Source organism: Canariomyces notabilis (genome assembly GCF_033297395.1).
Source record: "Canariomyces notabilis strain CBS 508.74 unplaced genomic scaffold N656scaffold_12, whole genome shotgun sequence".
In the NCBI taxonomy this organism is placed as follows: Eukaryota; Fungi; Ascomycota; class Sordariomycetes; order Sordariales; family Chaetomiaceae; genus Canariomyces; species Canariomyces notabilis.
Window position 1 is genome coordinate 66713 of NW_027041834.1, and position 22698 is coordinate 89410.

Here is a 22698-nt window from a genome sequence, read left to right on the forward strand (position 1 = left end):
TTCTATGTACTAATTTACGCATTATGGCATTGAATTAGGTATCCTGTTCAAACCCGAGATACAGTCAAGACGGTCACAGCTGAATAGAAGTCCGAAATTGTAATTACCGTAGGCACGATTCTCTTGTATGTAACAATACAACACAATTCACTAAGGTACGGATAAGCTACACTGTAGCCCCACTCCGCATTACACGGCAGTCGCGACGCGCTTCTTTCTCGGACGATCTGCGCGTTCTCTCCGATCACAGCAATTCAATGACAACGGCCAAACCAGAAGGAGACATCTAATTTCAGCATCATGGCAACTGAGCAGCCTGTCACCCTGAAGAAAAAGTTGCCATTCAAGCGCACCGTAGCACGGAAGGTACAGCCCGATCCTGAGACAGAAACGCCTCAAAAAGCCGAAGATGACAACGGTCTTGATCTTTTCAGGCACTCGGAAGAGGTTTTTGCTACAGTTTTACGTGAAAAAGAAGAAGAGGCTCTTAGAGAGGAATCAACCTTGGAGAAACATCACAGCAAGCGCAGAAAGGTGTCCGTTGACAGGAGTCCGAAGAGGTGCGCGGGAATCTTATGCGCCCTTAGCTTCTACTATTGACCATTCTCATAGTGATTCACCGGCACGTTCATCTAACGAGTCAATACTTCGCAATCGATCTATAACACTCGATGAGTCCGACGACGATTTGATTATAGATGTAAAAGGCAAGGGGAAAGAGGTTAACAGACCCAGCAAGTCGCCGCTCCCAAGGAGACCGGCCCGCGAAAGAACGGCCTCCAGGACAACAACGCCCTCTCTTCCAGTCGCTGTCACGACGATAGATGATGACGATGACGATGTAATACCAGTCCCGAATTCCGGCCGCCGACGAACATCAAGCAGCCGCAGCGTCACACCTGGCCGCCGGCAGAACAAGGCCGCCCGTGACCGCTACGCCGAGAATAATTCACCCTTCGGGACCCCCAACCTCGCGCCAAAGACCGAACCGAGGAATGCCAACCCAGACTCGGATATCGAAGAGATTCCCCCACTGGAAGCGCCCGAGCCCGATGAGTTTAGCGAGTGGATTGTTAAAGCGCAGGAGTTACAAGAAAAAGCGCGACAATCCGCCATCGTCGTCTGCTTTCTCACTTCACGGCTCGATGGCTCGTTCCCGGTGGTGGCAAAGCGGAGGCTGAACCAGGGCGTGGCGCTGCTGCTCGAGGTGTGGGCGGAGACGCAGCGCAAGCGGGGCATCATCGTCCCCGAGGAGGTCGAGAGCAGCCTGTTCCTGACCTGGAAAGGGAACAAGATCTACCGGCAAAGCACCCTGGCCTCGCTGGGCGTGCAGGTCGATGCGCAGGGCCGGTTGAAGAGCGGCGGCGGCGGTGGCGAGGGATACATGAAGGGCGGCATCCACCTCGAGGTGTGGACCGAGCAAGTTTACCGGCAGTGGCAGGAGGACAGGGAACGGGAAAGGGCGCTCAAGTTGGGCGTCTTGGATGGAGACAAGCCGGATGGGGCGATCAAGGCCGAGAGAGAAGCTGACGACGAGCCGGTGGTGGTGAAGCAGAAGAAGGGCATCAAAGTGGTTCTCAAGGCGAAAGATCGAGAACCATTGAAGCTGTCGGCGAAAGAGGACTCGAGCGTGGTGACGCTTATTGGGGCGTTCCGCACCCAGCGGGGGATCGGGCCGGAGTGGGATGTCGCCATATACTTTGACGGGGAGAGACTGGAGGAGGATTCACTGGTCAAGGATGCCGACGTCGATCTGGGCGATATCAACCAGTTCGAGGTTCATATAAAGAAGCGAGGCCGGTAAGCCGGGCATTGAGGCAGTTTTTTTTTCGATATGATTTTATGCGCAATGATATGGATGGGGGTGTATTTCTGGAGCAATGATACCCTGCGTAATACCTAAGGTATATTTCGGAGGAAAGGACACCCATCAAAAGATTTCATCACTGTGCCTGAATCGTAGATAGGTAGCCTGTCAAGACAGGAGAGAAGAAGGGAAAGTAAGACAGAATAGGAAGCAATGAGAGTTAGGCGCTATCGCCGCGAACCTGGTTCTCTCATTCATGGCACATACAGATGCAGGATACTCCGAAACGCCAATCCCAGTCCCAAAACATCCCTCATGCAAAGCGTATCAATAACCCCATTGCTTCTCAGAATCTCTCCTTCATCCTCGAGGCAATTATCCTCAGATTATTGTAGACCTTTCCGGGCTGAGCGCCAAGCACCAGGGATACAATGCTAGTACAGAGTTAGACAAGGTCCCAAAAGAGTGCGGTCGGCAGAAGTACCTTTCACGCGCCATCCCAATGTTCTCAAATGCGCCAAGGATGTGAACCCTTGACCCGGCGAGGACAATTCGTGTTTTTGTGGCTGAGGGCAGTCGATGTTAGCATCGATTGCGCAAGGAATCAAGCTCGTTGCCAAAGTTGCGTGGCTCACCGTTCTCAATCGCAAACTTGGTTTTCTAGTAACCGTCGAGCGTCAGCAATTTGCCCAATCAACGCCCCATGCCAGTAGTAGAGTAAGAGCATACCCCGTCTTTGCCAGCAATTCTACCGATAGCACGTGATAACGCATCCTGGCCTACTCCAGATCAGCACCAGCCCCCAGTGTGCCAGCCAAGTGAGAGCGCATACCGAGCGTCTGACGGACGTCCTTGATATCAAAAGACTGGATGTAAAGCGAGTCGAGACGGAGCAGCGCAATGGCGTCGTCAATGTCGAAGCCCATGGCGAAGGCAGAAACAAAATCGGCGCCCATCTGTAGCGCCTCGTTGCTCTGCGTGAACTTGCTCGACCGCAGCTCGACCCGCTTCTCCTTGACGTTCATCCGGACCTGCAGTTTGCAGTGGTCCACAAGCGGGGGGTAACTGGGGTTTTATATCGTTCAGTCCGGCCTGCTGGTCCAGTGTGAGAAAGGGGATAGGTAGTCCTTACATCTAGAGGAGGGTCAGCGAGCTAGTTCCATAGAGGACAAAAGCGTGTAAAACTTGCCTTAGTCCAGTTACTTTTCAAAGCGGACATGCGGTTTGGAGGGATGGGAATTTTCCTAGTTTCGATCCGGCGAACGGGGTCCTGGGACGAGGAGAGCGAGGTGTAAGCGGAAGGCTGCTGTGCTGTTGGCGATTTCCACATACCACGTCCTTCCCCGGCGCAAACCGTGGCCTCCCTTCCTCATCGATGGCCATATCTGTGTCTTCCGTACTTGTAGGGGCAGCGGGCGCGCTGGGCTCTGCTTGGGTGGTATCCTGCATATCGAGAAGGAGTTCGTCTTCATTGTCTGCCGGGGGGAGGGGCACCGCTTCGGGGGCCGGAGCCGGTTGTAAGAGCGCTGTCGGTGCAGGCATCGTGAAGGCTGTTGATATGTTTTCCTCTGCGAGTATGGGAAGTGTGTTACAATATCGGATATAAGTGTCCTCGCCAACTTCCTTCCTCAGTGTTTCGCCGGGGCTATTTTTGATGGTGGGGTTTGCATTTGCATTCTTTTGACTTCAAAAATATGGTGGGTCTCATTGGGCTTATCTTGCACTTATCGATTGGTTCGGCAGTGCATCTGAAGAACAGCGTTCCAAGGGGCCCACCAATGGCCAGCGATCCCTGCCAATCCACCGGGATGTCTCAGCGTCATTGGCACGACAAGGCTTTCTTGATGCGCTCCCGATGTCTCGTAACTTCTGCTTCTACACTCAAAGCGCCAAACAGAACCACGTCAGAAGTACCGCTTTCGAGACCGAATAAGTACTATCCCGGCCATGGCTTGAGCTCTGCTCCAACAGGGGTCCATGTGCTTCAGCATGCATTTCAACAATGACCTCTAGTATTCCCACGACCCAGCTGGGCCGTCGCAACTTCTGGAGCTCGATCCGCGATCCCGTCACCTGCGTCGCTGCCGGAGTTCCTCAGCGCCTCCTACTGCGAAACCGCATCGCGGGCAGCCGGTCGCCTTTAAAACCGCCGTACCACGAGAGCACTCGGCTTTTCCACTTTTCCGGGCACACATTTCGACCATATCCCGACCTGGGCCATGTTGGGAACGGCTCTGTTGCCGGCAGCCGGTTGCTCCTTCGGTACAGCCTCTCATCCCAGGCGGGAACGGCTTTGACAACATGGAAAGTAGCACCTGGTTCGCCGCTAGCAGGATACTTTGGGCAGAAGGCCAGGCTCAGCCATGCCGCCCGGCAATTCTGGCTCGGGAGCACGCAAAAGAGCAATCGGCGAGGGATAGCTCCTGCGTTGGGTAGAAGAGCTCAAAGCTCAAGCCCAGGTGGTGCCGGGGATAAGAATAAGGCCTCCAACTCCCAACAACAACCAGAGCCAGAGCATCATGTTTCGCACAAGACATCGACCCCCGAGGCTTCCGACCACGAGTCGCTCGCAAATTCCATGTCCAGATATCTGCACCTTCCGAAGATGCCGCATCGGCCGACTAAGGAGGAGCTGCTCGCTGCAGCCAGTGGATTTCGTGAACGCCTCAAAGTGCGCTTTAAATGGTTCTCCATCAGGAGCATGAGGCCTTGGAATGCTGACGAATGGGGCGCGTTTGTGTCCTGGTTCCTGTTTGGACACATTGTTTGGATTTTGGTCGGCACCACCACATTTTTCTCCCTTGTGATATTCACTATCAACACCGTATTTGCTCAAGGTAAGTGGTGGTCTGACCTACCGTCCAGGGATGATATTGACCAGCTGTTCAGAAACGCTGGCGAAATGGACTGGCGACTATCTTACAAAATCTGCCGGCCTGACCGTTGTCTTCGAATCAGCCATCGTCCCGAAATGGAAGGACGGTGTCATCACTTTCCGGAACGTCTTCGTATCTCGAAGGCCTGGGCAGCGTAAATCGACCGTGATGAAAGGATCTTCAAACGCTGCGGCGGAAGCGGCAGCGGCAAGGCACGCAGACCAAGGGCTGGCTATCGTTGAAGAAGACGAGGATGACGGCAACTACACTCAATTCGACGTGACCATCGACACCATAAATGTCACATTATCATTCATCAAGTGGTGGAATGGCAAAGGCCTTCTGAAGGATGTCGAGGTCAAGGGGGTCCGGGGTGTCGTTGACAGGACATCGGTACACTGGAACCCTAGTGGTCTGGATCCTTTCTCGTACAGGCACGAGCACAACCCTGGTGATTTTGAACTAGATTATTTCAAGTTGGAAGATCTGCTGGTCACGATACACCAGCCCGGGGGCTTCCGCCCCTTCTCCCTCTCTATCTTTTCTTGCGAGCTGCCCCAGCTCCGAAAGCAATGGCTTTTTTACGACTTTCTGTCTGCATCACACATGTCGGGCGCTTTTGACGGGTCTCTGTTCACCATACACCCCCGGCAGATCCATGGCGTTTCTCCAGCCGATAGAAAGGGGGAGGATGAATTCGGTCCACCCTCCGCCTGGAAGAAGTTCTCCCGGCTACGCATCGACGGGCTTAAAATTGACCACCTGAACCGGGGCGTCGATGGGCCCTTTGGCTGGATATACGAAGGGAATGTTGATATAGTCGCCGATGTGATGTTCCCCTCAGATCCCGCCGAAGGCATCGGTAAGGTGGTGGCCGACTTCTATGACAAGATGGAGGAAGCCGTGACGAGCAACCGGTACCTCAGGATCCTAGATAATACCAGCAGCGACACCCGCAGCCCGCCGCTAGATGCCGATATCACCGATGGCACCAATCCGGGGGCATCCTATGATGATGCCCTTCCGCAAGACTCATCAAATTCCTTACCGTTATCACCCGCATCTCCTACCATCCCGAGCATCCCTAGCACCGTTGTCACCCCGCCACCCACTTCAACATCAACAGACGAACAACGGCAAGCGCAAACACAACCCGAAGAGGAAAACCCCTCCTACGTAGTAATGGACATGCGTATCCATCTCAACGACGTGCGCGCCGCCGTGCCGCTCTTCAACAACCGCCACATCAGCTATGTCAACCAGGCCCTGGTGCGGCCTATCGTCGCCTACATTAACGCCAAGCGCACCTACATCCCCATCAATTGCCGCATCGTGAAGCGCCTCACCGACTTTGACGGCTCATGGACCGTGTGGGACTGCGGCCTGCTGGACGATACCAGCGCCGAAGTGTACTCTGCCTTTGCCCGCAACGTTGAGGACCAGCAGAGCAGAGTGAGACGGTTCAAGAGGGTCGGCCTGTGGACGGTGAGTCTGGTGGTGCAGGCCCTCTTGGCCGGTGTGGCGGGGGATCTGATGTAGAATCTTCTTTCCCCTCTTCTTCCTTGTTTTCTAGATCCCCTCCAGCGGCGTGGGTTATCTCTGCTCTGGGGCTTATGTCATGCCAGGTAATGATCTGGCCTGTGTATAAAAGAACGAAGCTATGGCGCGGGGGTTTTCCATTCCTCTCTTCGGGTGGAGGTAGAGAATATGCTGGCTGGCGGCACGGGTGGATGGAGCATCAATCATCTGTTCTTATCTGGTACTACAAGGAAAGGCAAACCGGCGTTTACTGGGGAGGACGGAATGAATTGGACGTTCAGTGTCTCGGGCAACCTAGGGACAGTGGGCCCGCAGGTTTGATATCCCTTGAATGTATCAACTTCAACAATCACCAGCAAGAAGCACCCGAGACACAATCGTGACGGAGATGGTCTATTTGTAGAGAGCAAGATTTGATCTTGCTGGTGTGTGAAACCATCTAAGGTGACGATGAGCATAACCTAAGCACATACAATAGCATGCCTAATTCAATACTTGATGCTGTCATACAGGGGGCTCGCCATCTATCCCGTTACACCTATATTTTCGCCTTCTCGTCCTTTTCGCCTTGAGACAGCGTCTCCTGCTACACGTCGGCTTCGCAAAACCACCCCGTTCAGGGTTTGAACGCAGATGGCCGCTGCTTCTCTCTACGCTCTTGACGCGGTGACGTGCACGTATTTTTGAAGGCAGGAACCACAAGTAATCTGTGTCCCGCATGTCCACCGGCCCTTCCTACTCCGCCAACAACTCCCTCACGCAATAGCCAGACTGGACTGCTCAGTTGGTTGAAGTGGCTCCCCGCTGCAATCCTTCATCTTCAGGACAAAGACCGGCAAAGTACGCCACCCAGCGAATTGCTGAGTCACGACGTGCAGCTTTCACATGAAATCATCACTAGAAAGGTGAGGTTAGCCTAGGCGCTCTTTGGATGATGTGAAGAAGGCTGCAAGCCAACTTACTCGTCAAAGCCATCGTCATCGTAAGCTACGTCAGTCACCTTCACGTCGGCCACCCCTCCACGGCTGACACCAGCAAGCGAGGTTTTTGTCTTGGCCGCCTTGGTCTTCTTGCCGCCCTTCTCAGCCGCCTTCTCCTCCTTCAATTTCTCGTTGCTCAGAGCCGTCAGCGAACTGGCGATCTTCTTGATCTGGTCGCTGGGGAGGTCCTTTGCGAGCTGCTTTGCGAATTCTTGCAAAAAAAGGGCATAATGCGGCTTCTTCGAGTTGTTGGATAGGATGGGGCCCATGACATTGCGCAGCTGCTCGAATTGAGTCTTGTTTGTCGGGTTAAATAGCGGTAGCACAGAAAGGTCAACCGTCTTGTTTGGGTCGCTGGCATCGATCTGCACAGCGCTTCCAGCGGTTGTCGCCTTGCGCCCTCCGCTGACACCGATACCGCCAAAAAGATCCTCGGCGTGACGCAGATCCGACTCCTTTTCAGTGCGGCGCAGGCGCTCGCGCTTTTGCGCCTCGGTCTCCTCCTCGCTTTCCTCTTCCTCGGCCTCGGCGCGCGCGCGGGCACGCTCAGCCTGGCGCTCAGCGATCCGTTGAGCCTTGCTCTTCTTGTTTGCAGCGGCTTCCGCCTCGGCCTTTGCCTTCGCCTCGGCCGCCTTTTTCGCCTTTTCGCGCTCGACCTCGGAGTCTTCGGCAGCGTCCCACGAGTCTAAAACCTATGACAATGGGAGAAGGGTCAGCTTCGGGCGCTCTAGCGTGAGCATATCGACAGTCGCACGGATATTTACGTACATCGTCGTCCCCGGCCTCCTCGTCGTCAAACTTGCGACGGACCGGGATCACGCCAACAACGGGAGAATCGGACCCTGACTCGGAGGATGATTCCTCTTCTTCCTCTGCGAAGGAGAGTTTGGTCAGCCAGACTCTATGACCTACGGCGCTCCCGCGTGGTTGTTCGGCTATGAATGAACTAACGAAACGGCATGTCACGGCTGTTATAACATAGTAGCGCATTCAAAACCCCAATGCGACGCCGTTGCGAGTGTATAGGCGCACTCCGAAGACGTGGCTTTTTTTTGCCCCGCCAAATCGCGGGGTGAAAGAAATCGCGACTTACCCCACCGTTTGCTCTGAGCAGGCATGGTTGCGGATGAGTCCTAGCTTTGGAGGGTTTTGGCAGCCGAGAACGGGGAGCGTGGCTGTCTAGCGACGTCGCAGGTCGTGAAGAGGATATGAGAGGTGTATGCGAGTGCGAAAGGAAGGCAAATCTGGATGATTAGGTCCAAAACTTGGAAGTTGGGCAGCGGCCGAAAAGACGATTTTGGGTTGTGGGTATTAGCGATAGCGATAAAGAGGGAAGTTTCACAAGGTTGCCCCACTGAGCCTGTAATTGTGGGGCACCGAGCAGCGCAGATCCCCCATGTTCCGGATAAGTGCATAACCTCCTGTCGTTTAGAGAAAGTTGGGAAACAAAATCGAGCCGCACTTGTCCCATGTTTTCGATGGCATCTGGAATGACGATGGTAGCTGCGATGACATGCCGCATATGCCTGCCTACCGCTATGTGAGTACGAACAGCTATTTCAGTGCCATCAACCAAAAACGGGATGCGAATGCACAGGGTGCTCTATCAATAATTGCCTTTGGGTTTGCGAATCAGATAAGAGAACATTGCGCGATACAATTCTAGGCCGCAATGTAAGACCTATCATAAAGCCGGATTCATCGAAACACAAGACGAGAGCTCGCTCAATGGGAGAAGGAATTGTAACGAGTAACGGAGCCGGCAACGCCGTGCCGGATGCAGGACTCGTCAGATTTCTGGTCCGCACACACGAAAAAGAACCCACGTTTGCCGTCCGGGTGCCAACCACTGCAATTCTGGCTAGCCTTGACTATTGTGCGTTGGTTTAGGCTCTGCTTTCGGCGTCTGCCTACATAGGCTATCTCTCCAGGGCTGTGCTATTGTTTCTCCCTCCTCGCGGTGCATTCTAGATATATCGGCATAAAAACAAGGTTAGTATGAATTATGTTACCCCTGAGATTCGGCTTGTAGATCGGCACTGTATCTGTCTCCATACTAACCATACTCCAGCATCAGAAGATTTCCCCCCGGAAGTCAATCTCATACTTCCCATTGCGAAAACTGAAGCCGTTCGGATAGTGAGCCTTGTACAAAGTCCAAGTCTGCCTTCTTACGCCTTTTCTTTCGGCAAAATCATAGAGCCGCTCATAACTTCCGATCAGGGTGTTGACGCTGGACAACGTGACGCAGTTGGTGTGCTTTGCTGCGCTCTGAAGACTTCGAATTTGAGCGTTCTGGTTAGAAAGTTGGATCTTCACATGTTGGAGCTCCTGGTTCTTGCTGCTGAGCTGTGAGTTGGCCCAGTTAAGGTTGCTCCAGGCGCTGCTGAGATCGATGTTGGCTTGACGCAACTTGGCCATTTCTCGCGAGAGCTGAGCGTTGGCGAAGTCAAGCTTGGAGCCGTAGGTGTTGGCACGAGTTGCCTCATTGTTGGCACGGATCGTCTCGTTGTTCGCGCGGGTGGTCTCGCTGCTAAGAGCCTGTCGCGTGAGGTTGTGCTCGGCGACTTCGGAGTCAAGAAGGCCTTGGATCCGCACTCGGTTGTTGCGTTCCTCGGTCAGTGAGGCACCGAGCTGCTTCACTTGCACCGCCAGTGCCAAAACCTGTGTCCCAAGGGCTACCTCTGCGTTATGTGCCTTCTGGTACTTGATCTCGAGGTCAGCAATGGTGCCGAGATGTTGGCGGATTGTGCACTCTTTCGTCTCTAGGGTAGCCTTACAGCACCTGTGAGCCTCACGCTCGGCGTCGAGCTGCTGGTAGAGACGATCGGGGTCGTACTCCCGCTCCCTCTGGATGGCCCTGTCTAACTCGGCCTGCAACTTCTTCGTGCGTTCAATCTCTGCCCGGCGAAGGCGCCCCTGCTTGTCGGACTCGAGTCTGGCTTCCGACAAGTCCCGCTGCGTCTTCTCAAGGGCTGCCTTGGTGTCGCTGTACAATTTTACGTTGTCGCCAGCTTCTTTGCGAGCGGTCTCGAGTTCCCCTTCCAGTTTGGTGGTTTTGTCCTTTGTCACAATTTGGAAGGCCTCAAGCTGGGCCTGCGCCTCAACCAGATTGGATTTCTCTCGCTTCAGCTCATCGTCGAGTTTGATGCAACGAGCTCGTTCACTGTCAAGTGCGTCCCGGTAGCTCTCAACCCTGCTTTCTGCGGCTGAGAGGTCGGCCTCGAGAGATGAGACCCTCTCTTCGGCAGTGTCGGCTCGACCATTAAGCTCGGTGATTTTGAGCTTCAGGCGCCTATTCTCTCGATCGGCATCTTGGCGCTCTTCCTTCTCGCGCGCAAGTGATTGCTTCAAGTCGTGGATTGCTGCCTCAAGGTCGGTATTCTTGGCCGTTGCAGACTCCAGGCGTCCATTCAGTCCTGCGATTTTGATGTGGAGATCGTTGACGTTCTTTTCCTTGTCGGAGAGCTCCTTTCCCATGAGCTCTTTCACCCGCTTAAGCTCTCCGGAAACTGTCTCTCTGTTGGCCTTCTCCGCGCTCAAATTTTAATTCAGGGTATCGATTTGGCCTTTTTGTTGGTCTGCAATGGAACTCAGCTCCTCGATGCGTGCCTTCCTTCGATCGACATCCCGGGCCAGCTGAGAGTGAGTGCTTTCCGATTTTGTCAGGTCGTTTTTGCATTTTCTCAACTCTCGATCGAGTCTCCGATTCTCAAACTCGAAGCGAGTCAGTCTGGCATTGGCCTCCACTGACTTGATCTTCTCGTCTTTCAGTTTTTCCTCCGTCTCCTTCAATGTGCCTAGGAGAGACGAGTTAGTCGCCGCAAGGCGTCGGTTCTCGGGGACCACCGTCTGCCGCAAATCCGCCAGCTCGCCGCTGGCCTTGTCGCGTTCCGATGTGAGACTGGCAATGGAACGGGCCTTTGCCTCTTGATCATCTTTAGCCTCTTGCAGAGAACGTTTCAGATCAGACACATTATACTCGAGTCCCTGAGCCTTCGCTTCGGCGTCGTCTCTCTCCTGCGTCAATTCTTGCTTCTCCTCGATAAGTGTATCCTGAGCGCGGCTCATCTCGGTGCAGAGCCTGTCGACGCGCTCCTTGTCCTTCTTGACACGGTCTAACTTTCTTGTCGACGCTTCAAGTTGCCTCTCGACCTCCTTGACCTCCTTGACCTTCTCTTCCAACTCCCGCTTGAGCTGAGCCTCGCGTGCTTGAGACTCCGCTTGAAGCGTTGCTTTCTGTCCGTCAAAGCTCCTTTTCTGCGCTGCCTTCTCCTCATCGCACTTCTCTCGGAGAGATGTAAGGTCTGCAGCCCACTTGTCCCTGAGTCGTTTGAGCTCAGTTTGCGCTCTCGATAGCTCTTCGGCCAACCCATCATCAGTCTACGAGTGTCAGTCCGTATCGGTCCATGGCCTTGAGGGTAGCTCACCGTGTTTTCTTGTTCGCCGAGTGCCAGCCCAGTGCCCTGGAAGCCGAACACCAAGAAAGTCCTTCAACTCCAAGCTGACATTCTCTTGAAATATCATCCCCTTCTCCAACAGTTCGACCATGTTGATCTCAGTCTGAATCACCGGTTGTACATTGCCCCTTTCTGCGGCTCCTTGGCTGAGCACATCGGAATCGACATTCCACACCCGGAGCAGCACTGGGGCTGCCGGTGAGTCTTGCCGAAGCGAGGAGGTCAACGGCACCCAGTTGACGAAAATCTCCTCCTTCGTAGCATCGTAGCCGAAGTACCATGTTCCACCCGGAAGGACAAGAAAACCATACACGAGGTCATCGTCAGGGTTATTGCTAGCGTGTGCGGCACGCACGCTGGTTTGGATGCTAACCGTCTGTCAACCACGCCGGGGCGGAATCAGCAAGCTCCATGACTCTGGGGGGATTCCAGGAAGGGGTGCTCTTACCATGGTTGCCGGGCTGGAGAAGGTGCACGTCTCACTTGAGTTGGTACTGGTTTGTCTAGGGAAATATTATGGGAAGTCTTGCAGTGCTCAATACTGACGATGAAGGGGCATCGCTGTCACAAGTACTCTGATATTCAGAGCCTCAACTCTGATAACCCGGCATCGGAATTCGCTACGGCAGGCCATGGTAAGCCGCCAAATTCCCAGTAGCTGCGCTTTCCACGTCTTGCACGAGTCAACGTCTTGTCCGAGCGCTTGCAGTATGCCATCGACAGAGGTCGGCTCTCACCAGCCTAATCCGTTGCCGGCAACGATGGCTCAACCCATCGATGGCAGTGTGGTGCGGCCTGAACACTCCCCAACCGTCTCTTGAGGCCTAAAGAAGTGCATTCTGTCATCGAGGGGCAGTATTCGGACACGCGGCTTTGACTGTATGGGGAGAGGGGTTGGGTCTTGCGGGGTAGAAGGGTCCATGTTGCACAGCAGTTGAACCCCCCTCACGAGGCTACAAGTGTGAAGAGAACTCGATAATGCATGCAAGAGTGCCTTGAAGCACGAAAGGGGTCGAGCACTGGAGCCAACAAAGGTTGGGATCGCGTTGGGCTCAAAGGTGAGCGACTCGGACGAAGTCAGCCGCGGGTGAAGTTGGACCCTGAACCCAATGGTGAGTTATCCAGACAGATTACCAAGACCAGACAACTCCAAGTCGGCCGACGAAGGTGAATGGACTTCACCCGAGCCTCACGAAGTAGTGGGTGAGCGTGGGAGTATAACACGATGACCTCCATGGTCCTTCGACGGTGCTGTTGGCCGCATTCTCAGTACCGGGGCTTGCCACGCAACTCGGCCATCCTCCTGGAGTTATTCCCACAATGAACGAAGCCCAGAGACTCGCTACTCGCCTCTCTGCGATCGGCGATGCCGTCTCCGACCAGGGCAACCGCTTCTACCTTCTGCAAGTAGCAGGTGACGAACAAGATGGTTACGATCTCATCGAGCAGGTCAAGCCCGACTCAGACCTGATCTCTGAGACCCTGGTGGCGTCTGGTGTCCGCAAGCAGACCTCTGCAGCATACCTCCTCGAGAGTGACGATGATGTAACTCCACCTCTCTGAATCCTTCTATTTTGTGTGCGCACTTACAGCTTGAACAAGCGCATTGTCTTCTACGCCGACGAGTTTAACAACCTGGGTGCCGCCACATACAAGCCCAGCGACGCCGACCAGGGAGAGTGGTTGGTAGACGAGGCACTGAGCAGTCTCGACTTCGCATCTGTACATCCCAGCGGCAAAATCAGTGCGTGCTTCACGAAGGACACCTTGCTGGTCTTCTTCCAGAAGCCAGATGGGTCGATGGGCTGTCTCGAGCAGACAAGAGACGGATGGACCCCTCTCAAGACGGTGCTGCCTGCTACGGTGCCTGTCGGATCGCCCCATTACCGACTTGTTGTCGATGAGAAATTGCAGCTCTTCTATATTGGTGACGGGGGTAGCCTTCGCTATCTTTGTCGCGATCTTGGGGAAGCACCTGGGAAGGTATGGTGTGGCCTCCCTTTTCTTTTTGGGGAAGCTGAGTTGACGTTCGTTGCGCAGACAATTTATTCTTCAAGGACACCGCTTTGTGCGGTGCTGTATCCCGCTTCGCGGTGGGCTACGAGACGGAGAAGGGAGTTCTGACGGCGTATGTCTTGGCTGGCGGAGTGCTCGTCTCCCTTGGTGAAAACGGCGACCGTCAAGACCTGGTCAGGGCGACGGGAGGGGGCAAGTTCGCCCCTGTTGCCAGCGCGGAACGGTGTGTTCACATACACATCAATGGAAATTTCGTCATCCGAGGGAGCCAGAACTCATTCAACCTTGGTGGTGGGTATATTCAGAAAGGATCGAGGCGCCGGATTCGGAGATATTAGGTCTCTCATGTCTGGCTTGCTCGTGCCATGGGGTCTTCCTTTCCCCTTTTGACCGCGTCAGCCCTCAAGACAGAACTGATCGAACTAAAGGCATTGTTAGCTTGAATACACACGATTAGCCGAAACAGCACAGCTCACCTTATACTTCTTTCCCCTGATGGCTCTCACAAAAGAAATTCCATTCACCTCCCTCCGCCCCAACATAATCTGCAGGTCCGTCAGCGAAGATGTGTCCATCCTAAGCCTTACCAGCGATTCCTTTCCTTGCTTCTCTCGATACAAGACAATATGGAAGGTGCCCGCTGTTGCCTTGTCCAGCCTAAAGAGGCACCAAGGATGGAAACTTCTGGACAACAGCACTCGGCCCCCGTCTACGTCCCAAACCACCCAGTTTCTACCGTGATACTCATATTCCTCCGGCTTCAGCCCCGCCCACGGTGTTCGTGCCAGCAGAGCATACCGCGGCGTGATGACACCCATCCGAGACGCTGGCGGCGTTTCGGCAAGCAGGACAACCAGCGTGGTGTCCATGCCTTCGGTACCAATGGACAACTTGCCGACTTGCTCATCGCCCATGGTATAGTCTTTTGCGAAGTGGAGGTAGAGACCGTCGACGTGGGCGCCCTGCTGTTGGATGCGGAGCTTCTGGGAGAAGCAGTCGATGGAGGCCCAACGAAAAATGTCTCGCATGACACGGAGGTTGAGGCGAGTGCCACGGCTGCGGCCGGACGAGTTTTGACCGTGATTGCTTGGAGCTGTCAGTTGGCGAGTCTGGATGGGTAAGGAGAAGGGACGTACTGTATGGCCACGACTGTTTCCACGCCATTGTACGCTGTCCAGACAGGCGAGCCGCTCAGCCCGACTTGGGTTTTGACGGTATATTCGAGCTGCTCGGGACGGATGGTACAGGTGCCTGAGCTCAAGTCGGGCTTGCCTGGCGGTGTGGACCCGCGGTATCCAGACACAAAGATTGCGCCGGAGAGGTATTCGTCTTTTGGATCCTTGGTTGCCCGATCCTTGGAGTCGATGCCCAGCATCAAGCTAAAGCCGAATCCGGGCCGTGGGGGTTGACTGTTCTGGCGAGGGATGAGGATGGCGCCGTAGTCGTGGACGGCGTTAGAGTCGACGGGGCGTTTGATGTAACGCTCGCTGATTTTGACGCTGTCTTCCGTGATGGCGATGTTGTCGTTGCCATCGGAGCTAAGAACGACGAGGTTTGTTGATCGGTGACCATCCTTATCGATGAGGTTATGTCCGGCAGTCAGGATCACATCGTGGGTCGTACCCGGGAGGTTGATGTAGAAGCCTGTTTCGGTTGCGTCGTCTGTTGCAGGAATTACTATTAGTATCAAGATGAACAGCTCAACGAAGTTGGAAGGGATAACGGGGACTTGCCATTCCCCTGAGAGAAAGCTAGCTTTACCACCCAGGGATGCCAGTCCCCTGCTGCGGAAAATCGGAGACCAGGCTGTGCCGGAATGGGAGGCGGCTTGGTGTGATCTCTGTGGACCAGTTCCAGCGGAACGAGGCTCATGGCTTAGCAGTAAGAGGAAACCCAAGGGACGACGGAGAGGTGGTAATGATAGCCTCTCATGGGTCTGGCGGTCCTGGGAACAGGCACGGAAAGACATGAGCAGTCGCAGACCATGATATCCGCTCCTCCAGGGACACTGACCACCCGCATGCGGCTCATCGGAGAAGGCTCGGCTCAAGGCGGGGAACATGGTGTAGTTGGACATTGATGCATTGTACAGTTTCTCTACCTACCCTACGTTGAATCAATGCCCGCTGCTGGTTGAGTTTCTGTGGCCAGTCAGAGCCTGGCGTGTCCCTTGCTCACCCGGAGAAAATAGGAAGATGCACCTCGCCCCTTATCCTTCCCTGTATGCAACAGTGATTTTCCATTCGTACCCCTTTAAATCTTTGGAAACCCCCATCTGCTCCTCAACGTGTCACAAGTTGTTATCCATCTACCTCCCATCCCATCAAGCCAGCTCAAATCGCCCCAAGTCTACCACCTCCAATGGACACCCTCCTCAACCACTGCATGTCCGGCACCCTTACTCCAACGCTCCTCAGATCCCAACTTTCCTCCTCCTCTAACCCTGAACCTGACTCCAAACCCCACCTCGACATCAACGCCATCCACCCCACCAAAGGCATTACCCTCCTCATCGCAGCCATCTTCAAATCCCATCCCACGACCGTCTCCCTCCTCCTCTCCACCGGCCACGCAAACCGCAACACCTCCTCCCGCGACGGCGTCACCCCACTCTGCTGGGCCACCACCGCCACTCTCAAGCATCACGCCCAGATCGTCAGCTTGCTGCTCAACGCGGGCGCAGACGTCGATGGAACATGCGAGACGCTCCGTAACGAAACACCGTTTATGCTGACCCTCTGCGAATCAAGAGACACAGAGGTAATCAAACTGCTAGTTGAAGCCGGGGCGTCGTTCACAGCGCCAAGTAAAAAGGGGGAAACGGTGGAGGATGTTGCGAGGAGGGTGGGTGCGTTGGGGGACCCGGGGGTGAAAGCGGCGCTGTACCCAAGGGAAAGCAGGTTAAATCTGGAGGAGGTGGTGAGGGTGATTTGTGCGGTGATTGGGATAGTGGTGGCTTGGGTCAATAGCGCGACGGTGGAGAGGGTGATTGGGGGGGGTGGGGTGGTGAAGGAGATGGGGGAGGTGGTTAAGAAGTGGCATGGTCTGGAGGGAAGGAGGGATGAGAGTTTGGAGAAGGTGAGTTTTGTTTGTTTTGACTAGGGGATGGCTGAGCTGATTCTAGGGTAGGAAATGTGGGAGAAGGAACCGAGGACGGTTGAGGAGTTTAGGGAGTCGATTGACAAATATGTCACAAAGACTGGGCTGGATACATTCTTCTCTGGTGCAAACAAGACGTTCTTGCAGACGGTGGCGGAGAAGGCGACGGATCTACTTAACGATCCCATGGATCCGTTGAGTAGTCCAGAGAATGTGAGGACTCTGATTGCGCTTAGTATGTTCCGGACCATTATCTATTGTGGTAAGCTGCGTTTCAGCCTCAGCCTTGAAAGAACATGCTAGAGACGCTTACCTCACATGTTACTAGACGGCAGCGGTTCTATGCTTCAGGGTAGTCGAGCCCAAGCCCAAGCTGCTCTTGTCGAGCGGATTGCCCGCGTCGCCACACTGCTCGTCCCCAAAGAAGGAGTACATCTGCGATTTATCAACAGCTCCAGCGATGATCTCGACAATCTCGACGTTCAAGGCGTCAAGAATAAGATGAAGGCGCTTAGGATCACCAAGGGTAGCTACACTCAGATTGGCACGGGCCTGGAGGAGAAGATCCTCAGACCCTTTGTCCACGATCCTCTTGATAACGACCAGGAATTGACCAGGCCTTTGCTCGTCTGCATCACCACGGACGGGTATCCGGAGAACCCCCCGGCAATTGGACCGCTGAGGGGCCGGGAGACGTTCGATAAGACCGTGGATGCGATCTACGAGTTCGGAGAGAGACTGGAGAGGGATGAGAGGTATCCGAGAACAGGTATGGATGACTAACTTGAACCTTGCTGGTCTTCCTTTCTGACTTTGCAAAGGGGTTCGTTTCTTGATCAGCCAGATCGGAAGAGATAGCAAGGCGGAAAAGTTTCTGGACGCTCTGGATAAGGATACTCGTCTAAGCGACGTTGTTCATGTCACTGCCGGTGAGGACCCCTGTCAGAGATGTGAGTGGCTTCGACTGACAAGAAGGAAACTGCAGAGAAACTGGATGATCGATGGGTGGAGTTGCGAGACCACGAGCGCCATCTGGAGGAATGGGTATGTGTGACTCTTGTTTATCAGCACTTTTTCGATCAAGTTATTTGGAGATCTGATTAGCGGTTGCAGTTACTTCGGACGCTGCTTGCTCCCATCGTGGAAAAGGGGTTAGACTAGCAGGACTGTCGCAGGAACGGAAGGGGTTAAGGTGACGAAGATATTTGAGCTGGCATTACCAAGTTTGGTGTTGACAAGTGCGTCTTGACAATGTGAACGTCGAGCGGTGTGTTGACTGCCCCCGCGTTAGAATGAGTGGGTGAGAGCAGGGTGACGATGAGGGCGACTGAGTGAGTCGATGATGATGATGTGAGACGGGCGGCAGAGGTGATGGCTATGAGACGGGAAGAACTCGATTGGGAGGAGTGCCGTGGTTGTGAGGGTTTCATCAGGCGAGTCATCTAGGATGGCATTGCCCATTGAATTCTAGCTCGGCTTCTACACTTTGTTATCTAATTCTCTCAACGGTATATATCTTTGTCGCTGCGCTGGTCACACCTTGTGTGGTTATATGCTGTTATCAAGAAGAAAACTATTCTGTACGGAGTACGGAGGTACGGAGTACAAATGGTGGTCTGTTGTTGAGGTTTTGCTCGCCAAGACTTTGGCGAAAGACCGAATTCTGCCTTGCCAGGCAAGCCATGACCGCTTTTTATTGGCTCGTTCTGCATTCTCCGGAGGAACAAGGCAGAATCCGTGGCCGGAATGGTCAGGCACCGAGTTGGCTAAATCTACCGTACGCTTGGCTATATCTACCGTATCCAGCCACAGCCTGCACCATCTTAGCTCCCACCTAGCTACAACGACCAGGTGTAAGTCCCCAACTTCCACCAACGCAGCTCATTAAACAGAATAGTGACCTTTCTCCGCTAAATACACTAATAAAGCAAGGCACACAGTCAGTGAAGATAGGACTTCCAATTTAGGTAGTGGCAGCCTCCTGCACTGAGCGGGTAAAGTACCTTAGGAGGATGGGCCGGGCCCCGAGGTATATATACCGGGGAACCTCCGGGGCAGGTGGTCTGGTTAGCATAGGCTCTATATTGAATTCCCTTAACTTGTTCCAAATTTAAGCGATTTAGGATACTCGCCTTGTTAGCGCCCTACAATCGGCTTGAATTCATTATTTGTAGTGCGTGTACAGTCTATGTTTGCAATGTTGCTAACTACTGCAAATTTTGGCCGGGCTGGCTGTAGCTGGATATGGTAGATTTAACCAGTTTTACGGTAGATTTAGCCAACTCGGTCAGGCACCGCCAGCCAGGCCGGTGCCAGTCGCTGCCATCTGCCGAGCAGTCAAGGCAACGAGCAACACTTACTTGGCGCTGTTGGCGGCTCCTTCTTCCCCTTGCTCGTTTCTGCACCTTGGAGGGCATTGTCGGAGAGGCAGCCAATCCCTTTGCACCGTCAGCCGTCCAGCTTCTGCTGTTCCCGAGATCCAAGTCCTACAACAAAGTCCTAACCACGCACGCAGCTGTGCGGGCACCTCAGGCCTAGGTGGTAAGAATAGGACCGCTGACGTTGTCGCGACTCTTTCTAAGTCCTCGGTGGAAGCATTCCCGGCACCCACACGATTTGAAATATAACAAAAATGGGTGGCGATTGATTTTGCTTGTTCCGCTTGGGGTTTGCTCTTGCATTGTTTCGTTCATTCACTTCCAGTCCCGGAAACCCGTCCCTCTCCACAGGCCTAGCAGTTGCCAGTTGGCGCTACTCAGTCCTGTGCTGAGTGCATTGGTCCACAAGGATGGACAAGAAGAAGCGTTTTGCCTCCCTTATGGAGGACCACTCACAAGATCCCAACGATGCGACCTTCCGGTCGTTGTCGCCCTTCGGTAGCGAACACCGTTCCGGGTCGGGCGCCGGAGTCGGCGGGAGTTCCTTTGTAGGTTCGTCCCACACCGGCTTCGACCTCGGCCACGACCTCGACCAGGACCAGCAAGCCGTGTTGTCCTGTGTGTACGTACTGAGTCGCTGTCTTCTGCTATGGGCACTAGGACTGGGCCTAACCAAATGTGCAGGACCAAAGAGACGTCCCAAGAAGACTGCGCACGGCACCGATTCATCGTATGGGCTGCAGTGAAGCGCAACTCATCTGTGCACATACCTCCCCAGCAGAAATTAGAATGCCCGCTCCTTAGATGCACCCGTCGCTTCCAAGACCACGAAGACATGCTCAAGCACTTGGCTGGCTGTAGGTATCTTGCATCTGGCGAGTACTGGTGCTACGAACATAATCGGGTGGAGCGCTTCGATGACTTGAAGTGCAAGCGCTGCCTGGGTCATCCCTCCAAGAGGAGGAAAATCCTCCGCATAGCCAAGAATTTCTTCCACTCGCTTGGCCATAAGTCGAAGAAAGCCCACGGGTTCGGGATCGAGGACGAAGCCGTACCACCACCTCCCTACGACTCACTCAACATAACACCCCGCGATGGCAGTGCCAACGAACTCTTGTCCACAGAGATCCTCGAGATCGACTCGGTAGAAGTGGCCCCTGTCCAGCCGAGCTCAATACCGCCCCCCAGTGATGTTATTGATCCCCAGGCGCTCCTCGTACCGGCTGTTCCTACAGTTCCCGAGCTGGACTCTACGATGCTCTCTCACGAGACACTTATGCAATGGCAGCCATTGCCGGGCCCCAACCAGACTCCGTTTCCATTCGTTCAACAGGAGGACGCTGCTAGTAGGATTCAGGCTGTCAGGCCGACACTGCAGCTGACCACAAACGGCCTCCCAGGTCGCCGCCAAGCTCCTAGGCCAGTGACACGGCCAGCTCCTGCCATCCCGCGAAGCAAGGCTTTGTCACCCAGCTCGTCGGTGCGCTCTACGGCCAGCACTGAGACAAACGCAAGCACGACGAGCAACGGAAGCTCCATGATTTCACCAGTCTCGAACTGGAGCGGCGTCTGGTCGATGGCGTCCGGGTTGGACACGAACATGACTTCCCCGGTTGACGGGATTCTGGCGGATGACTTGTTTACCGACGCCATAAACAATGCGTGCCCAGAATTTCTGCATGAGTTCTACTCGGAGCTCCCTGCCGACTCGCCCTTGCCTGCGACCAGCTGCAACATGGCCTTGGATGCCGTGCTTGAATTCGATCTTCCTCCTCAAGCAACGGCGAATATGGCATACGCCCCCGAAATCGTTCTGACAGAAGACACGGCAGAAGCTGAAACGGATGAGCCCGAAGTCGAGCAGGTCAATGCGTGCTGCTCAGAGACGAAGTCACTGGTGAGCTCGGCGTGGGATGCTTTGCAAGAGCATCTCGTTTCGTCGATTGTCAAGCTCCAAGACCACCGAGACAACTATATTGCGAACCAGCTGAGTTCAATGTCGATTCGGACTGTAGCGACGACGGGCTTGCAAACGCTGCGCGCTCTTCTGGCTGGTCAACAGCCGTCTTCCGCCAGTGATGCACTTTGCTTTGTCCATCTCGTCTACGCCTTTTCGTTGGTCCTCCATGAACAGGGTGGCTCGAGCCATTTCGACAGCCTCTTCCTGCAGTCTTTGGCCTATGCCCACTTACTGGCGCCGGATGATCAAAATCTGTATCGCCAGTTGGTCATTAGCATTTGGCAGCCGCCAAACCTTACACAAGCCGATATCAATAATCACTTTGCTCTGTCGAGCAGGCTATCTGGCGTATCTCAGGACCGCAAAGGCAAATCGCCGGAGAACCTCAATCCGGCACTTGGACAACAGGGTGCTGATCCGCTCCTCCTTGCGGCCCGTGATTTTCTTGACGGTAAGCCCTTGGCACGCAATTCATACCATTATCAAGAGTGCTGGACCTGACTTTCAATGCAGAGCTCGAGACTAGCCTTGTTATGAGTCAGGATTCTGTATCACTCGACCTCCAGGTTCAGGTTTCTGACTTGAATATCAAGCATCTGAAGGACGTTAATCACTTTGGCCCAGTTAACGAAGCATTACTTGTGACAGTAAAGTACATCTTGACGGTGGTTTCCCGAGAGTTCAGCAACGCCAAGGGCCTCAACAGCAGGCTGATGGAGTTGTACCGGAGACTCAGCAGCGGTACTATATTCAGCGTTCGAAGAGTTGAAATCGAGCTGCTTCATGCCGGAAGGGTGAGCTATCCAGTTGGGTATTCTAGATCTCGGGCTAACCACTTAACCAGTGCTGCACTCCCGCCGCAATATTCTTTCGCGATTATGTCCCCTGCGTGAGAAGGTTGTGCGACCAAGTCTATGAGAAGCTTGACGAGGGGACGTCACGGCGCGATGTTTATCATAATCTCGGAGTCTCGTTGATCGAAAGCCTAATTCCCGAGTTCGACAAGTCACCCAAAAAAGCAGCTAGTCCTCCTCTTGACGATATCGATGCCCTTCTCAAGGATTTGGACACCGAAGTTGGAGATGTGGAGACCATGGCGTTTGGCGACGTGCAGCCTGTTGGAGTTGAGATGTTTGATCTTGATATAAACAGAGTGCAGCCTCCAACAGTCACAAGTTGTGCCGGAACCTCGACTAGCTCTCAGACGCCGAGCCCGGATGCTGAGCAAGGGCAGCACCCAGGGTCAGGCGAGACACCGGAGCAGCAACAACTGACAGGGCAGAAAGTGGAGGCCAATTCGTGCTGCGAGATCTGCGGATACCGACCGAAAGGAGATCCGCAGTGGTTCAAGGGTAGCATGGCCAAGCACAAGAAGCTACAGCACAGCACGGAGCCGCCCAAGATTTACAAGTGCCCGTATCCCGGATGCACAAGCCAGTACAAGAACCGGCCGGATAACCTGCGGCAGCACCAGATCGAGAAGAACCACTGGGTGCAGGGGGATGAAAACACGTCGAGGCGGCCGAGCAAGCGGAAGAAGGTGGCAGCCGAGGAGTAGACGATGAGGGTATATTCTTGTGGTG

The 22698-nt window shown here is 54.3% G+C and overlaps 9 protein-coding genes across 9 annotated transcripts; 5 read left to right on the plus strand and 4 right to left on the minus strand.

Annotated features, from left to right (window-relative positions):
* The first annotated feature begins 9 nt into the window (after positions 1–9).
* Positions 10–1912, plus strand: N656DRAFT_105428 (uncharacterized protein). The gene is made up of 4 exons (XM_064808492.1): positions 10–108; positions 167–366; positions 424–560; positions 613–1912. The coding sequence occupies exons 2-4, from the start codon at positions 301–303 to the stop codon at positions 1802–1804; spliced, it is 1395 nt and encodes a 464-aa protein (XP_064669632.1). The 5' UTR covers positions 10–108; positions 167–300; the 3' UTR covers positions 1805–1912.
* On the minus strand, positions 1828–3432 carry N656DRAFT_779550 (eukaryotic type KH-domain (KH-domain type I)). Its single transcript, XM_064815217.1, has 8 exons — positions 3140–3432; positions 2997–3077; positions 2969–2970; positions 2640–2872; positions 2537–2586; positions 2443–2467; positions 2292–2373; positions 1828–2241 (listed from the first exon to the last, which is right to left on the minus strand). The coding sequence occupies exons 1-8, from the start codon at positions 3347–3349 to the stop codon at positions 2154–2156; spliced, it is 771 nt and encodes a 256-aa protein (XP_064669633.1). The 5' UTR covers positions 3350–3432; the 3' UTR covers positions 1828–2153.
* Positions 3433–3809: 377 nt separating this feature from the next.
* N656DRAFT_837133 (uncharacterized protein) lies at positions 3810–6222 on the plus strand (the record flags this gene model as incomplete). The annotated part of the gene is made up of 2 exons (XM_064818818.1): positions 3810–4644; positions 4697–6222. The coding sequence occupies 2 exons, from the start codon at positions 3810–3812 to the stop codon at positions 6220–6222; spliced, it is 2361 nt and encodes a 786-aa protein (XP_064669634.1).
* A 669-nt stretch (positions 6223–6891) lies between these two features.
* N656DRAFT_105452 (translation initiation factor eIF3 subunit) lies at positions 6892–8323 on the minus strand. The gene is made up of 3 exons (XM_064808493.1): positions 7971–8323; positions 7185–7894; positions 6892–7119 (listed from the first exon to the last, which is right to left on the minus strand). The coding sequence occupies exons 1-3, from the start codon at positions 8190–8192 to the stop codon at positions 7104–7106; spliced, it is 948 nt and encodes a 315-aa protein (XP_064669635.1). The 5' UTR covers positions 8193–8323; the 3' UTR covers positions 6892–7103.
* A 952-nt stretch (positions 8324–9275) lies between these two features.
* On the minus strand, positions 9276–11753 carry N656DRAFT_768740 (uncharacterized protein; the record flags this gene model as incomplete). Its single annotated transcript, XM_064813648.1, has 3 exons — positions 9276–10740; positions 10957–11585; positions 11712–11753. The coding sequence occupies 3 exons, from the start codon at positions 11751–11753 to the stop codon at positions 9276–9278; spliced, it is 2136 nt and encodes a 711-aa protein (XP_064669636.1).
* Positions 11754–12685: 932 nt separating this feature from the next.
* N656DRAFT_106322 (uncharacterized protein) lies at positions 12686–14395 on the plus strand. Its single transcript, XM_064808494.1, has 4 exons — positions 12686–12720; positions 12817–13207; positions 13265–13645; positions 13720–14395. The coding sequence occupies exons 2-4, from the start codon at positions 12983–12985 to the stop codon at positions 14014–14016; spliced, it is 903 nt and encodes a 300-aa protein (XP_064669637.1). The 5' UTR covers positions 12686–12720; positions 12817–12982; the 3' UTR covers positions 14017–14395.
* Positions 13998–15755, minus strand: N656DRAFT_845391 (uncharacterized protein; the record flags this gene model as incomplete). The annotated part of the gene is made up of 4 exons (XM_064819198.1): positions 13998–14100; positions 14155–14764; positions 14815–15340; positions 15692–15755. 4 exons carry the CDS (start codon positions 15753–15755, stop codon positions 14074–14076), a joined length of 1227 nt encoding a protein of 408 aa, XP_064669638.1. The 3' UTR covers positions 13998–14073.
* Positions 15756–16039: 284 nt separating this feature from the next.
* Positions 16040–17992, plus strand: N656DRAFT_829416 (uncharacterized protein; the record flags this gene model as incomplete). The annotated part of the gene is made up of 6 exons (XM_064818580.1): positions 16040–16756; positions 16808–17012; positions 17106–17546; positions 17599–17706; positions 17763–17821; positions 17891–17992. 6 exons carry the CDS (start codon positions 16040–16042, stop codon positions 17936–17938), a joined length of 1578 nt encoding a protein of 525 aa, XP_064669639.1. The 3' UTR covers positions 17939–17992.
* Positions 17993–19565: 1573 nt separating this feature from the next.
* N656DRAFT_798430 (uncharacterized protein) lies at positions 19566–22673 on the plus strand (the record flags this gene model as incomplete). The annotated part of the gene is made up of 4 exons (XM_064817756.1): positions 19566–19777; positions 19840–21566; positions 21629–21909; positions 21960–22673. The coding sequence occupies 4 exons, from the start codon at positions 19566–19568 to the stop codon at positions 22671–22673; spliced, it is 2934 nt and encodes a 977-aa protein (XP_064669640.1).
* Between the last annotated feature and the right edge of the window lie 25 nt (positions 22674–22698).

What these genes read in the sequence shown, in the direction of transcription:
- N656DRAFT_106322 (XM_064808494.1), top strand. Translation starts at nt 12,983, where the DNA reads ATGAACGAAGCCCAGAGACTCGCTACTCGCCTCTCTGCGATCGGCGAT. An exon ending in TCCTCGAGAGTGACGATGAT is followed by an intron (nt 13,208 to 13,264) that starts GTAACTCCACCT and finishes AGCTTGAACAAG; the next exon opens with CGCATTGTCTTCTACGCCGA. An exon ending in TTGGGGAAGCACCTGGGAAG is followed by an intron (nt 13,646 to 13,719) that starts GTATGGTGTGGC and finishes TTATTCTTCAAG; the next exon opens with GACACCGCTTTGTGCGGTGC.
- N656DRAFT_105428 (XM_064808492.1), top strand. Translation starts at nt 301, where the DNA reads ATGGCAACTGAGCAGCCTGTCACCCTGAAGAAAAAGTTGCCATTCAAG. An exon ending in AGCGCACCGTAGCACGGAAG is followed by an intron (nt 367 to 423) that starts GTACAGCCCGAT and finishes GACAACGGTCTT; the next exon opens with GATCTTTTCAGGCACTCGGA. An exon ending in GTTGACAGGAGTCCGAAGAG is followed by an intron (nt 561 to 612) that starts GTGCGCGGGAAT and finishes CCATTCTCATAG; the next exon opens with TGATTCACCGGCACGTTCAT.
- N656DRAFT_779550 (XM_064815217.1), bottom strand. Translation starts at nt 3,349, where the DNA reads ATGCCTGCACCGACAGCGCTCTTACAACCGGCTCCGGCCCCCGAAGCG. An exon ending in GAATTGCTGGCAAAGACGGG is followed by an intron (nt 2,468 to 2,536) that starts GTATGCTCTTAC and finishes GACGGTTACTAG; the next exon opens with AAAACCAAGTTTGCGATTGA. An exon ending in CAAGTTTGCGATTGAGAACG is followed by an intron (nt 2,374 to 2,442) that starts GTGAGCCACGCA and finishes GACTGCCCTCAG; the next exon opens with CCACAAAAACACGAATTGTC.
- N656DRAFT_105452 (XM_064808493.1), bottom strand. Translation starts at nt 8,192, where the DNA reads ATGCGCTACTATGTTATAACAGCCGTGACATGCCGTTTCGTTAGTTCA. An exon ending in AGGAGGCCGGGGACGACGAT is followed by an intron (nt 7,895 to 7,970) that starts GTACGTAAATAT and finishes CCATTGTCATAG; the next exon opens with GTTTTAGACTCGTGGGACGC.